The 14,277-nt window shown below is 41.5% G+C and overlaps 3 protein-coding genes across 3 annotated transcripts; all 3 read left to right on the top strand.

Moving 5' to 3' along the window:
- The first annotated feature begins 23 nt into the window (after window positions 1-23).
- On the top strand, window positions 24-4,990 carry LOC145695485 (uncharacterized). Its single transcript, XM_081772466.1, has 8 exons — window positions 24-209; window positions 249-901; window positions 949-984; window positions 1,112-1,312; window positions 1,581-3,422; window positions 3,741-3,888; window positions 4,165-4,468; window positions 4,754-4,990. Exons 1-5 carry the CDS (start codon window positions 145-147, stop codon window positions 3,047-3,049), a joined length of 2,424 nt encoding a protein of 807 aa, XP_081628592.1. The 5' UTR covers window positions 24-144; the 3' UTR covers window positions 3,050-3,422; window positions 3,741-3,888; window positions 4,165-4,468; window positions 4,754-4,990.
- Window positions 4,991-5,085: 95 nt separating this feature from the next.
- Window positions 5,086-6,261, top strand: LOC145709934 (uncharacterized). The gene is made up of 3 exons (XM_081787625.1): window positions 5,086-5,393; window positions 5,605-5,884; window positions 5,978-6,261. Exons 1-3 carry the CDS (start codon window positions 5,106-5,108, stop codon window positions 6,034-6,036), a joined length of 627 nt encoding a protein of 208 aa, XP_081643751.1. The 5' UTR covers window positions 5,086-5,105; the 3' UTR covers window positions 6,037-6,261.
- Window positions 6,262-6,312: 51 nt separating this feature from the next.
- LOC145706132 (ubiquitin-protein ligase E3A-like) lies at window positions 6,313-14,199 on the top strand. The gene is made up of 14 exons (XM_081783656.1): window positions 6,313-6,479; window positions 6,805-6,933; window positions 6,981-7,276; window positions 7,324-7,479; window positions 7,525-7,640; window positions 11,513-11,607; window positions 11,903-12,238; window positions 12,376-12,741; window positions 12,792-12,935; window positions 13,004-13,155; window positions 13,198-13,374; window positions 13,417-13,596; window positions 13,640-13,790; window positions 14,034-14,199. The coding sequence occupies exons 4-14, from the start codon at window positions 7,339-7,341 to the stop codon at window positions 14,141-14,143; spliced, it is 1,968 nt and encodes a 655-aa protein (XP_081639782.1). The 5' UTR covers window positions 6,313-6,479; window positions 6,805-6,933; window positions 6,981-7,276; window positions 7,324-7,338; the 3' UTR covers window positions 14,144-14,199.
- Window positions 14,200-14,277: the final 78 nt, after the last annotated feature.

Genomic DNA, 14,277 nt, shown 5'->3' with positions numbered 1-14,277 from the left:
AAAAAGAACCGAACAAAAGAAATCCTATGCGAAATCAGCTTTGCTGCACCCACTTCCGTTATCGAAGTCGGTGGTTTCAGAGTGTTGTTGGATGCTGTGCTGGATAAAACCATCACAGGGACAAGTCCAAACATATCAGAATCGATGGTCATCACAATTTTACACCTCATCCAGTTTATGCCCAACGTCAGCGCCGATTACCACCTCAGGTTGGGAAGACGCAAATTTCATGGAAATTTAATTTTCAGTTATTTGATCTCGCCTCACTTCGAAAAAGGCAAGCATTCCGATTGCGCAGTTCTCCAAGCTCCAACATGCTCAGGTGTCCAATACAACGCGTCTCGCCTGGCTCTGACCTCTCTTCTCCGCAACTGGCGTGGCTTGGCGAATCTTTGCCACGGCCGCTTTAACAATTCCATTTCCGAGCTTTTGGCGATATTTTGCTGCAACTTGGAAGACACGATTTTGCTCGACTCACTTTTAACACTCCTCTTTGACGTCTTCAACATCCGCAGCTGTCAGGAACAGGAGCTGGAAGAAATTGAAGAAAAATCGGAAGAGTGCTCGACGATCTTTGACGATTTAGTCGCAGCAAGCCAAAAATTAGATTACGACGACGAGCAAGAATTTAGTCTCGCCCAGAACTTCCTCGTCGCTGAAAGTCGATATAAAGAGAGCATCTACGAAACGGACGGAACGTACTTTGACCTGTCACAATCCTTCAAAATCCTCATCCTAGCAATTTTTCTCGAAGCGCGCTTGGTCGAACACCTGATCGAACTCATCACAAACGCTCAGTCAGAAGTGGTAGCGGCCAAAGGAGGCTTGTTACTAGCAGAAATCGATGTGCTTACGTCACTTTATCTTCCTGCGCATTGCGTTTCAAATTCTGTTCTTTCCGGTAAGCGGGTTCAAATAATCAGTTAATCCCTAAAGAATCGTCCCTAGAGACCAAATTATCAGATAAAGCAATGCTCGTTCTCGGTAAGAGTCAAGTCCACTTTCAAGTCATTTGCATTTATTACAATAATAACAACTTCGTTTTTTCATTCCAATTAACCTCACTTATCCCAGCTCATTCCCTTTTTTCTCTATTTACATTCTTTTCTAGCAACGAGCGAGATAATCACCTCCCGCCTGACTCACATAGTAAACGAGGAAGGTTCCACGGACCGGGGTCAACGACGCGCTCATCAGGCAATCATGTGGCTTAAAAATTACCGCCGACTGCGGAAGGCCTCCTTTCAGCAATCCATTTACCTGCAGCATCAAATCAAACTTCGTACACAAAAACCAAAGCCAATTTTCTCTGGTACGTATTTTTACGTCACTAAATTACGGCCTCTATACATGATTATCTATGGTACTTGTCGCTACAGATGGCTTTGAGCGTTAGAAGCCTCCTAGATCAAAAGATATTACGACAGTTGTCAGAAAGTGTAGAAGCGCTAGAACTGTAGATCAAAAAGTAATCAAATTTCGCTCAACCAGAATCGAGACTTACAAGTGTCAAAACACGCAACATTCCGCTTTGATTACTGCCACGCAATTTTTTCTTGAAAAAACTCACTTAAATTCAGTTCCCGTTCCCACACCTGCACCAACCTCATCAAACACCAGTTCACGGCGCTCATCACTTGGCATTTTCAACATCACCAAATCAAAAACCACTGCTAACATCTTCGACAACACCGCTTCTTCCAGGAAGTCTTTTGGAAAGCGATCACTTATCAAATGGTCGAAAAAAGCTGCGTCAGTAGGGAGCACGCCGAAAAGCCCAACGAAGGGAAGTCTCGAAAGACAGCCCAGTGAAGACTCAGAAAATGCGTTTCTGATTAGTCTTGAAGATCTTCAGTTGGACACGAGCGAGTACACGCCAGATTGGCTTGTACTGAGTCGCAAATTGAAAGAATTCATGGACGAGAAAATGAGCGAAATATTCCCGCATGGGGATGAAACGTTAGAAACAACCAACGGCATTAAGGTTCAAGACATCGTTGACAGCATCAGAGGACATTTGATCAATCCTCATTGGGCGGATGAAAACGTTGAGTGGGGACCGCTCTGGACCGAAAAAGAGGAAGTTGGGAAAAAGATCGAATGTGCGGAGTGTTTCATTTCGTTCTTAGGGACATTGTGTCTCTATTTTCAAGCGAGAAGAACCACCTGTAGCAGGCTATTCGAGTGGTCAATTGAAATCATCGATGAGATCCTGAATCATTACTACGAAAAGCTCGTGGAAATGACCCGCGAATCTCCGTTCATCCTTCGCCAACAATTGACGAGTCAGAACTGCTTATTCATCCGTTATTTTCCCCTGTTGTATTCGTATATCGTATGCGATTCAAATATCAAAGCCATTGGGGCGATAAGGCCCGGAATGAAGAGGATGATGGAAACGATCAAATTTCAAATAAACGACCTTGGAAAATGTTTCAAACGAAGAAACTCTTCCTCTAGCTCGGATTCTGTCATGCTCGACGATGATAACTGTCCTCTAGAAAAGCTCATTTTGTCGGCTTTTGATTTTTCACAGCCGCATTGCAGGCCGCTTTTTGAAGACATCGCGGATTCCGCTTCTGATCATTTGAAGAATTACCTGTCAGAGTTGGTCCTTTTCTGGGTAGAAGCAAAAGCCGAATGGATCGTAAAAGACAAGTGGCTGTACTTGCAAACTCTCAGCTTGGTCCGCCAATCACCCCAGCAATCTGACACGGCCCTCGTTGCCTTTCAGCAATTCATCCGAATCCCAAAAATTGCTAATTACGCTCTCCAAGAGCTCGGAATGATCATGGAATTCGACCTCTCTCTGAGACAGAAGGTTCTATGCGTCCTGGTTGAGAACGAATTCATTGCGCAAAAAGTAGAAGAGTTCGGCGGAGTTACTGATCTTGACTCTATGCTTGATAACTGGATGACAACTGGGCAATATGAGTTTAGTAAAGAAATCATAGGAAGGCTTAAGGTTTCGTTCTCGACATCCGATGTCAAGGATTATGAGAAAGAGTCAGTTCCGAGGCGCAGCGTTCTCAGGGACTCGGGTTTCTAACATTTCCTACATGGGAAGTACAGTTTTCTGAGAACGTGCGTTGAAATTTCAGTCTGTTATTGAATCCAATTATAACCCGAAATTAGTCGAAATATCGTCCGCCCGGTTCACCTACCGCACAATCTTCTCCACTCCCTTGCATCGCACACCTTTGGGGTGGAGCGACTAAAGGACTACGTCAAAGAACTGGTAATTCAACTCAATCAACCAGTCGCCTCCGATTTGCCGGAAAGCGAGCTCGATCGGTTATCCGCTTTGTGGAGCGCAGGTGCAATCCTAAGCACTAATTTCGGATGCAATGTGTTCTCTTCGCATCTCTGGCCGCTCGTTATCAAGAACCTAAAACACGATTGGCTGCCTATTAGAGCAACAGGTCGAGGTTCACGTTGTTTAGTAAACTTTTTGGGCCCTTCAGATGAAGGAGATAGGGCGGACTTGCGGTGGAAACGAAGGAACGTGACAAGATGTCATGTTAAACCAGGGAATTTTTGTTGGAGCGCCAAAATCTGCTAATCCTCAGCTTATGTTATGCTCCTCGTTCTTTGAAAAATCTAGGCTAATAAGTAAACAAGACATTTTTGTTTTAAAAAATCTGTGCTTAGAGCATAACTATGTGTTACCTCAAAACTAAAAATAATTAGCCAATTTTGACGAATATTTTTGACGGATTTGACGTCAACCTTGCGAAAAGCATTTTATGTGGTCAACTGGATCAGCAGGTCACCGTATGGCGCTGATCTCATTGAATACGAAACAAATCTTTCATGGAAGGTGAAAAAACGGCTCGTTGGAGACATTGGCCGCCGTCAGCGCAACTCAACAGTCGACTCCTGGTCAAGGTCAGTGAAAATGCCGCCGCGTTGGCTCCTGTCGCCAATGCTATTTTCCACGATTTCATGCGGCCGCATTTATCCGAGTTGCCTTTTTAGTCCTTTTTTAGGAGTCAAGCATGGTTTTTCCGTGTGGGATTGAGATTTAGTTTACGCTTCGTTATTAAGGGGTTGCGCAGTTAATCCTCTTTCACGGATGGATTTACGCGGCGAGAATTATGCGTTTAGAGAGCCACAAGCTGACCTACTTCTCTATTACGACTCCGTTTTAACAGACCATTTTAGTAGCACGTTTCCTGATGATTCTTTCAAAGATCTGTACATCGACAGTTCCAACGCTTCATTGAACGATCCGTTTCAATCTACAGATGGGATCAACCGCTCAAACGAGCATTTGGTCCATTCGATAAGCCGCTTGTTAGATCAGAACCGGCCACTGATAGTGTCTATCTCCCGCCAGTGGTCGATGAACGACGAACTCGAATCAGGAAAAACACCACTTTACCGGGAACAACGGAGCATTTCTGATACAACGGCCATGGAATTGACTATCTCCAGGCACCAGAGTTTCGACAGCTCGAGTCCAATGGTGAGGAATTAGAATTCAGAATTTCGAGTTGAAATATTTCTAACATTATCTTTCTTGACATGAGCCTTCAAACCGAAGGCGTCGGCCAGACGCTTAGATAATAATAAACAAATTTCGTCTTGATTCGCAAGTTGCATGTTGAAGATCTTCTTTTTGAAGTTCATTCGAAAAATAATATCGATAATCTCTTTACGTTCATTATTACGGTAGATGACTTGGAAAATTACGTCGAAGAATCGATTAAATTTTCCTTGAACGTAATGCGCCTTGACCCGGATTATTCAGTCGCCCATGAAAAGCCGTTTGCTGAGGCCCGTAACGAGAACCCATCGAGTGCTGTCCAGTGCTTCGTCTGGCGCGGAAATGCCCTCCGTTCCTGAAGGAAAGCCCCTCGAGGAGCCCCTCGTCTCACAGAGCCTCAACGAGACCAAACTCCAGCGAAACCTCCCGTTTTTCAACCGCTTCACAACGGATGCCGAGACCTTTGCCGCAACGAACGGACACATAACAAGGAACGGGATTGATCATAATTTTTTTTTTGAAAAGGTCGTTTTCATGGTACAATGTTAACGTAATGTCATCAACGTCACTTATTTTGAATAATCCTTTGTCAAGGCCATCTCACTTTGCGTCTGAAATGCGCAAAAGTCGGACAGAACCGAGTCTTGGAAGCTTCGCAACATACCAGTCCTCTGAAGGCCATTCCACCGCTCCTGATCCAGGGGAACAGGCGATAGAGACGTTTGACAATGAGATCTACCGAGTAACGCCGCCGGAATACCCTGGCATTGCCTTGCCAAACGACTTGATGAGCTTTCTCGACATTCCGGAGATGAATTCAGCTGTTGATACCAGTTTTATAGAAGTCGAAAAAATGCCTCAACAAGAAACAATTCTCCTCAACTCTGTGGAAAATTCAACGGAGGTGAGTTTTAGTGGCCATTTGTGGTTGAATATATTCTTGCTTTGTGATTTAGCTAGTGCAATTTTTTCTCGAAAATTTCTATTTTGACCTACCCTAGTGAAGTTCTCTTTATTTCATTCCTTTGACATTTGGAATTGTGACAAATTCGATTTAGCGAAAATATTAGCGTGGCATGTCGGCAACCGCAATTGTGATAACGCTATTTTTACAGGCCGTGTGTGACGAAAGCGTCGAAATCTTCTCCGAAGTGCTTCAACTCGTTCGGGAAGCGTCACGTGGAAAGGGCGAAATTCCAAAGCGAATTTTTCACCTGCGGACTAAGCACGTGGAGAGCTTCAGAAACCTGCGCCTGTATGAACAAGTGATTAACAGATTAGTCGAGACCTCGGCGATCGGCGTTACCAACTTCAGGAAGCACGTTCATGAGCTCTTTGATTGGCGGTCCGTTGACCAAACATCCACCAAAAATCTCTTCTTTCATGAAATAGAAGGTTTGGGTTTCGGATCATATCATAATCTAATCGCGTAAAACAACGTAAAACACGCATAAAATCAACATCTATCAACATCAAACCCGAAAAAAGAACAAATGAGCGAGATCGATAAAAAGTGGACTGCCGCGTATCCCGCTCTGATTTCTTAGCGAAAATTACAATTCTGGCTTTTTATAATTCAGCAAAATTCATGATCCCTTAAAATTAATATCACCCAAAAACAAACAAACAAAATGCCATGTTCTTCACCTCTCCTTTTCGTTCAAGTTGCTCACCCGCTTATTTACCTCACTAAATGATCCTCACAGATTGATTTCAAGAGTTATTCTGTATGTCTATGTTACTACTATTAAATAATTAATAAAATCAACAAGTTATGCTCCTATCCTTTCAAATCATTTCTGATGCTCTTTCTTTTTAGATTGTAAAAAGAAGAACATGAGATGACTGTTTGAGTAAAATCGAAATAGCAAGTCAAAAAAGCAAGGAAAATCAGTGACAGTAAAGAATGGAAAGCATCTCTAGCAACGCAAGACCGCAGAACAGCCGGGAAGATGCCACAAAGCGTCTTTTCAAGTCGATCTATGAACAAGTAACTGCGTTATTTTTTCGCTTTTTTCCAAATGGCAGCGGCTTTTTCTCCCGTTTCTGGCGGTTTTACTTTAGAAATTGGGCTCTAGAACATTTTTCCACTATTTTTTGGTTATTTTTCTTTTAGTGCGATCTTTTCGTTCCATCAATATTATATCACCCAATTTTCTCAAGTTCAAATTTTACAATTGAGAAAGTAAATTTCCGCAATTGATTCTTGAGCTCGGAGATAATCGCCTGAATCTGACCGAGCGGCGGTTATACGAAGTTTGGATAGTGATACCGCTTCAATTTTCATTGCGCAGGTCTTTATTTTATCCGTTCAGTTTCTAAAAGACGGCCTTGCGCCAGACGCAGCCTGCGCCAAGGCGATCCAGGAGCTGAAGAACAGGACTAAAGATGTCAATCGAAATCCTTCGAAGGCTGGCCCATCTGGAGGGGAACATGTTCCAATGGTGTGTAGCGCGAATTTCGCGGTAATTCTGACACATTTTCATTTTAGGAAAGTGATTCCGCAGGAACTGTCAGCGGCGAAAATCGTGTTCAAAAAGAGTGGCCAAAAATAGAATTGCCATTGCCGATTTTCTATGCGAGCGAATTGATAAATCGCCTTCCCGAGGCTAAATACTATAAGACTCACGTGACTTACTCGTTTCTTCAAGAGCCCAAAAGCTCATCAGGTGCTTCCGATTGGAAAGCGACGAGAAAGAGGTGGATTGGGACGGGCTTAGGCGATTCTACGATGCAGTAGAGGAGCAAGGAGGAGCAGCGGAAAGGGCTGTTGTTAGAGCTATAAGAGTAAGAGGGGGGAAAATGAGGAGGAAATTTATCGACCTTGAATCAAGGAATTTCGCTGGAAAATGTTCGCGAAAGACAATAGAAGTCTCGAAAACTACGAAAGTGTGGTAATGACTTTTGTCAATCCGCACATTGCATCTCCCGCGTACTTGGAAAACGCTCTGCCGGAACTTTGTGAAACTCTTACTGATAACATCCCAGTCGTGAGTCCTCTTCTTTTGAATTCAAGCGCCTAAAATAACGACTAGGCACTTGAGAGCGAGGAGAACTGTGAAGAGTCAAAACTAGTAAAAGCGTTCGCGAAATTAAATAGCCAAGACCTTCTTCAAATTGTTCAAAATCTTCAACAAGCGATCACCATCAGGTACCGTAAATTACAGAAATCAGTGTCGCGCAATTTGGTTAAGGGGGTAGAACTAGGATTTTCAAAGTCGGATTTTCAAATTTTTCTTTTCAGATTCTTAAAGCTTAGCTCATGCAAAATAAAACTTATCATTACAACTTTTTCCATCCGCCAATCAAAATCGAGAAAAAAACGATTTTAGTTTAATCGATTCCTGCGTTGAGCGTTGATCCCTGCCATAATAGTTTTGATCTTTTTTCATGATTTTTACAGTAAACACGTGCTTAGAAATCAAAATTATTCATAGAGAATATACTAAAATATTTTTACTATTATTTATATATTCTAATTTATGGAAAAAATAAGGAAAGATAAGCAAAGACTAATTTTCTTTTTCAGAGTTTTCTTTATTTTCGACTTCTTTCTTCTTTCGTTTTTCTTCTCGATCAGCAATTTCCTTCTCAGCTTTTCGCTCTTTCTCCAGCTTCGTTCGATAAACACTTGTCTTGTTATAAGTTCCAAGAGTCGCCCTTCTTTTGAACTTATTTTCAATTTTCGTCAACTTTTGTGATCGACGATTAGCATCAGCAGCTTTCTTCAATGACTGCAATTTTTCGATAACAGGATCATTGAGCGTAAATCCAAGTTTTGTTGAAATCAAGGAAAAAGCATTAGCCTCTCCTTCGTTCCAAATTATTGTACCAACAGACACTGATGCTTCAGCGAGAAGAGACGGAACCAGAGTTTGAAAAAATGGTCAAGCCATTTGTGAATTCTAGCCTTGAGCGTCATTTCTGGTAAAGAAGCGTCCTTTCGAGCTTGTTCCTTGATCCAAGTCAGCCTGAAAAGGATGAAATGAAAAGAGCATAAAATGACCCTTGCTCATACTCTGTCGCTCATAACAAAAATTAGACTGTGGCCTCTCGAGCTAACATATTTATGCATGATTTTAGCATTTTTTCAAACTCTGGTCGAGACGGTCACTATCTTTGATTTGTCGATGAGGGATCGAGAGGTGAGCAGGGCATGAAATGCTTCTACGAAGCTTGTCGAGGCGGATTTTCTCATGATTTTAAAAAAATCGGTATTTTCAAAATACGCAATTTTCATTTCATCAAGGAATGAAGCCAGTTGTGCATCAGGGTTCTTCTTCGCGCTTTCTCGATCAAAAATCGGGATTTTTCTGCTGCATTTTTCTGGATCCAAACAGTTGTCATGCTGGTTGTTGCAGTGTTGAATGAAATATCGAAAACGAGCTCGAATCGTCTCATCTTCATAAAAATCTTCATCTTCTCCAATTTCCTTGATCAACCGAGCAATAAGAGTTTGAAGGCTAAAAATATAAATTGAGTTCATTTTCAATAGTTACTCTAAAAACCAAGCGTGAAATACAAAACCGTTTTATTTTGACTTATCTGAAGGTCAAAAGTCAACCCGTTTTTCGCTTTTCATGATGATGTCTTTCCCAACTTCGCTAAAAACGCTGTGTGTTCGCACTTTTCATCAGACACTGATGAAAACAAGAGTATTTATCGATCAAAATGAATTGTGAGAATTGTAATTTGAAAGAAAAATGTTTTCGTAGAACTCACCCTTGAATGAATCGTCGTTTACAGTTTCCACCAAAGCAATTTGGATAAAACAGCTTTACTGTTTTATCAATGGTCTCCACACGATTACTGACGTTTTTCAAAACGTGCGCTGTAATTTGATAGTAAAATAAATCCAAAGATTATAAGTACCTTTGTCGCGCAAAAAAATAATTGCTTCTTCAGAAAGAATAACATCTCCAGCCTTTTTTGAGTCAGGAGAATAATGCTTCGTGTAAAGCAAAGGATGCTTGTACTTGATGTCTCCATCCGTCGCGAATCGGAGCGGCTTAGAAGTGGTTTCATGGAGTGGGAGAAGAACATCAGTCGCCATTTTTGTGAAAGAAAGATATTCCATTTCATCTAATATTACTGTCATATAACGCAAAAAAGCCCCCTAGGTGGCAGGAGAATAAATTTATTCTCCTGCCACCTAGGGGGCTGAGGTATAAAGAACTTACTGGCTTTACAATGTGCGATTTGACCAGGTCCATCACAGTTCGAAGTGTCTGATCTTTTCTGGACATAATTACTGATAATCTTTGGTCTATCATCGTCGGTCACGTTCTGCGGAACCATCATCGTTGTATAGCTACAGGCGTAACTTTTGAATCCCGTTGTCAACTTTATGAAAGTTTGGAAAAAAGTAAAATGCTAATAGTGATTTTTTATCATTTTCATTTCAAACTCTTGCCTTATCATTTGGTTCAATATACATTGTCATGGATTATGGGAAAAAAGGAGACCTGGTTAGGTACATCCAGAAAAATAATGCATTAGATGAAAGTGTAGCGCAAAAATGCTCTTTGACAACTTTATCGAATAAATAAGAACCGTTCATATTGTCCGTCTCCAGCAAAATAGATTCCCGAATTAGGATCGTCAAGCTGAAGTCGGCGCTCTGCTTTCGCTTTGTAAGAACTCATATTTTCGTCAGAAATTTTCATCAGAGAAACATGAACATCTTTTCTCACTTTACCAAAAGCAGAATCGGATCGAGTCAAATTGACGCTATTTGATTGACCATTTTTCAAAACCGCTCCAAAATTGAGAAACAGGAGTAGTCTTTGAGCATTGACTGTTCGAATTCCGGAAACAGTGCAGCCAGCTGCAAACTGTCTATTGAAATTTTCAGAAACAGTTTTGAACTGTATCTTCTCGCCGCATTGGCAAGCGAACTGAATGCTGAAACCGACGCCAATCAAACTGGTCAAACTTTTTTAGGGTTATACAAGACCGGCAAGAACAAGTGGTTATTCCAGAAGCTCCGATTCTAAATTTTTAGAAATCCCATTCCTTGGTAGAAAATACGCATTTCTACAATTCTGAGAATGGGTGACAACATCGTTGACAAGCTGGCACAATTTGAAGTAATTGACAAACATGTTTGTAAACTAAATTTAGTGATCGTAATGTATTAGAAAAAATATGTGTTCGGGTCTAAGTTTGTTATCAAAATCTAAAAATGCAAATCTATAATAATCTTACTTCATTTTTTTCAAAAGATGTGCTCGAGCTGGAAGATGATGATGACCTTGCACTAGAAGAAGGAGGAAACGAAGGTCTAAAGCCTTTTTATTTCTCTTATCTGCTGGACTCATTTCAAAATTTGAATTTGATTTTATAAAGTGCGAGATTTTGATGCTTTTCCTGCCCTGCTTCAGTATTTTCGACCCGCGACGGCGCGAGCTATCCTAATCAAAAAGTCATCGTCAAAAATGATATTTTTCGATCATATTTTTGATAAGAAAGAATATTTAATTTATTGACAACAAAAAACGAGTAAAAAGAAGACGATAACAGTCAGTATATTCATCACATTTCGAATTTTTCTTCCTTGATTTTGGCCGATCCGCGATTTTCGACTTCCAGTTTTCGAGCGCTTCGATTACGTTATCATTTTTTATGATTGGACAATTTCCTTTAAAATGTTGTTAGAAAAAGGGTTAAACTGTCTTAAAATGAAATTTAAAAAATTTGGCTAGTCACGTGACTCGAGAAATTTGAGGACGCGAATGGGCTAAAATCGCGATTTTTGAAGGGATGGGTGGACGTTTGGCTCTCTACCGCGGAAATCTGTTGACGAAAAAAATTTTTAAGAAAAATGTTGTTAGATCTAGGTTTGCTTTATCTTCAGCCGAAGAGAGAATAAGAATATCTAAGCTTGTTTAGCTTTGAGCGCCGGTCTAGAATTGCCTATTTTCAAAAATCCTAGTTCTACCCCCTTAATGACAGAGACGCAGAGGTTTCAAATTAGATTACGATGACCTACCAGCAGCTAGTGGTCGTAATTACGCTTTTCAGATGCGTCGAGATTGACACGGATCGAGACGTGCACAAGGACGCCAAGATCATTAGCTACGTGCGTACCATGAGGTACCTATTTCTAGCAGCGCTAGGAACGGTTTTGTTCTGTTCTGAAGATCCACATATTCATAAATTATGTCGAAAGGGAGAAGCTTCATTAATTAAATAAAGTTATGTTTCCACCACAGCCACATAGACTGAAAGCTTTGGAGTAACAACATTTTAATTGATTAGATTAAAATTCCTCGAGTAAGATTATTCAAATCACTTCTTTCCAAAACATGACTTTTTCCAACCACTGGGCGTCATCCCGGATTGGAGTTGCGCCATATATTTTAATACCGAATTACGCGGATTTCTTATTCGATATAATCAAAACCGCGTCAGTGGACCCGGAGCCAATGCTTGACTGGAAAGCAAATCTCCAATCCAACCTCGACATCGTCAATTCATCGTCAAGTCAGGAGCAAACTGAAAATAATGAGATGGATGTGGATGCTCCTGCAGCAGAAGCAGCTGAAAACAGAAACAACGGAGGTCTAAATGAGCAAACAGAGGATGAACGCGTTATTGACGAACTTCTGCGGAGCAACTTGCTGAATCAAGTCGCTTCTGGCGGGACAATGACCGATCCGCTGTGCAAGAAACTCGGCGTAAATTGGATCAGCGTGAATCGCCCGAAAATACCTTACTCTGAGTTTGTCAATGAAGTCATCAATAATGGTACGAACAAATTCACCTTCTCACTTCTTAGCCAGGATGGCATCTTGCTTGCTGAATTCTCCCGCACACGGAATTTCCGAAAAGTGCAAATTTTCAAAGTGAATTTACATGTCGCGCGTTCTAATCCAGTATTCTAGCGCTGCGAGTCGAAAGGGATTTCATCAATCTGAGGTATCCAGACGGACTTTTCGACGAAGCAGAAGAGGACGACACTCGTTTTTCATTCTTCCATCATCCCTTTATGCTGAATACGGAGCGAAAGACGAGCTTTTTGTTTTACGACTCGAGGGAGAAACAAGTCATGATCAGGAGAAACGTCGAATTTCTTGGAGCGATGAGAGAGCTGCCTTTTTTGATCATAAACGTCTCCCGAAACAATATCATCCAAGACACACTTTTGCAGCTGGAAATGGTGATTCAAGATGACCCAGCAGCGCTGCAGAAGCAGTTTGTGGTCCAGTTCGATGGCGAACAAGGAATCGACGAAGGAGGAGTCAGCAAAGGTTCGACTGAAAACATTAACCATCTAGTTTTACTAATTTGATTTGTCAAGAGTTCTTCACGTTGTTGTTGGGCGAAATACTCAAACCGGATTATGGCATGTTCCAGTACAACGAGGACACGGGCTACCACCAGTTCAATCCTGTGCAATTTCAGGACACGGAGAAAGAATATCTTCTTCTTGGCATGCTCTTAGGTAGGTCAAAAAATGATTTAGCCCGATTTAATAATTGACCCCGGCGTTGTCTAAAAAAGCGGTTTCAGGCTTGGCAATTTACAACAGCATCAATTTGGACATCAACCTTTCAACGTGCATTTTCAAAAAGCTCCTTGGCGGCAAGGGCGAGTTCCAAGATTTGGAATTTGCCCACCCCGATGTGTACCGAAATTTAACTCAACTGCTCGAAGCTGATAAGGTAGGGACTGAGGGTTTAGACGATAAACACTGTTGGTTTTAGGATACAGTGGAAAGTATGTGTTTGACATTTTCTGTCACGTTGAAAGATATGTTCGGCGAGCCAGTCGAGTTTGATTTGTGCAAAAATGGACGGGAACGAGACGTGGATGGATTGAACAAGTTTGAGTTTGTTGAACTCTACGCGGACTTTTTACTGAACAAGAGCATCGATAAATCTGTAAGCGCCCTCGTTTCACTCATGGAAATGAAGTTTACTTAGTTCAATGCGTTCCGAAAAGGGTTTTTCCTCGTGACTCAGCGTTCGCCCCTACGTGCGCTTTTCCGTCCAGAAGAGTTGGAAGCGATTGTCATTGGCCAACGGGATTACGATTGGGATGAGCTTAAACGAACATGCACTTATGATGGAGGATTTTCAGCGGCTCACGAGAGCATTAAAGCGGTAAATCGGGGTCTGATTGGAACGGCTGTTGAATCGCTTTTAGTTCTGGTCGGTGTTTGACGAAATGGACGAGGGAGAGCGACGCAAGCTATTGGAATTTTATACCGGATCAGACAAAGTGCCAGTTGGCGGTCTGGCCAGATTGAAAACGAAAATTCAACGGTCAGGGCCGGATTCTGATCGACTACCCACAGGTATCACTTAACATTCCGCAAATCAAAGAAAGGGCAGAGCAGTTCAAAATTTTCAAAAATTCATTCTCCTGATTGACCATGTTAAACATGCTAAATCGCGCTAAATACAAGATCGACTAAATAGTTAGCTCTTGAATTTTGAGTAGTTTGCTACCCCCTCTTTTTAACCGCGTTTGTGGTTTGTTTGATTTATGCGCTGTAGATATTCTGTTTTAAACATTTCTAACTTGCTTTTGTTTTCAGCCCATACATGTTTCAATATTCTTCTGCTTCCTGCCTACTCGGACCGAGAAAAGTTAAAAACCAAACTCTTCAAAGCGATGGAAAACGCCAAAGGCTTCGGGATGATCTGAGATTTGCCAAGCCCTTTTTCACTGTTTCTTTTTGACCTCACTTCAAACACACTTCGGACCAAAATAAAAACACGACGGATACGTACTTTTTTGCTCGCTCGAAGCATCTAAGATTGGATTAACAATCTTTCAGC

The sequence above is a fragment of the Oikopleura dioica genome, chromosome 1, assembly GCF_907165135.1.
Source record: "Oikopleura dioica chromosome 1, OKI2018_I68_1.0, whole genome shotgun sequence".
NCBI classification, from domain to species: domain Eukaryota; kingdom Metazoa; phylum Chordata; class Appendicularia; order Copelata; family Oikopleuridae; genus Oikopleura; species Oikopleura dioica.
This window is presented reverse-complemented; position numbering and strand designations above follow the sequence as displayed.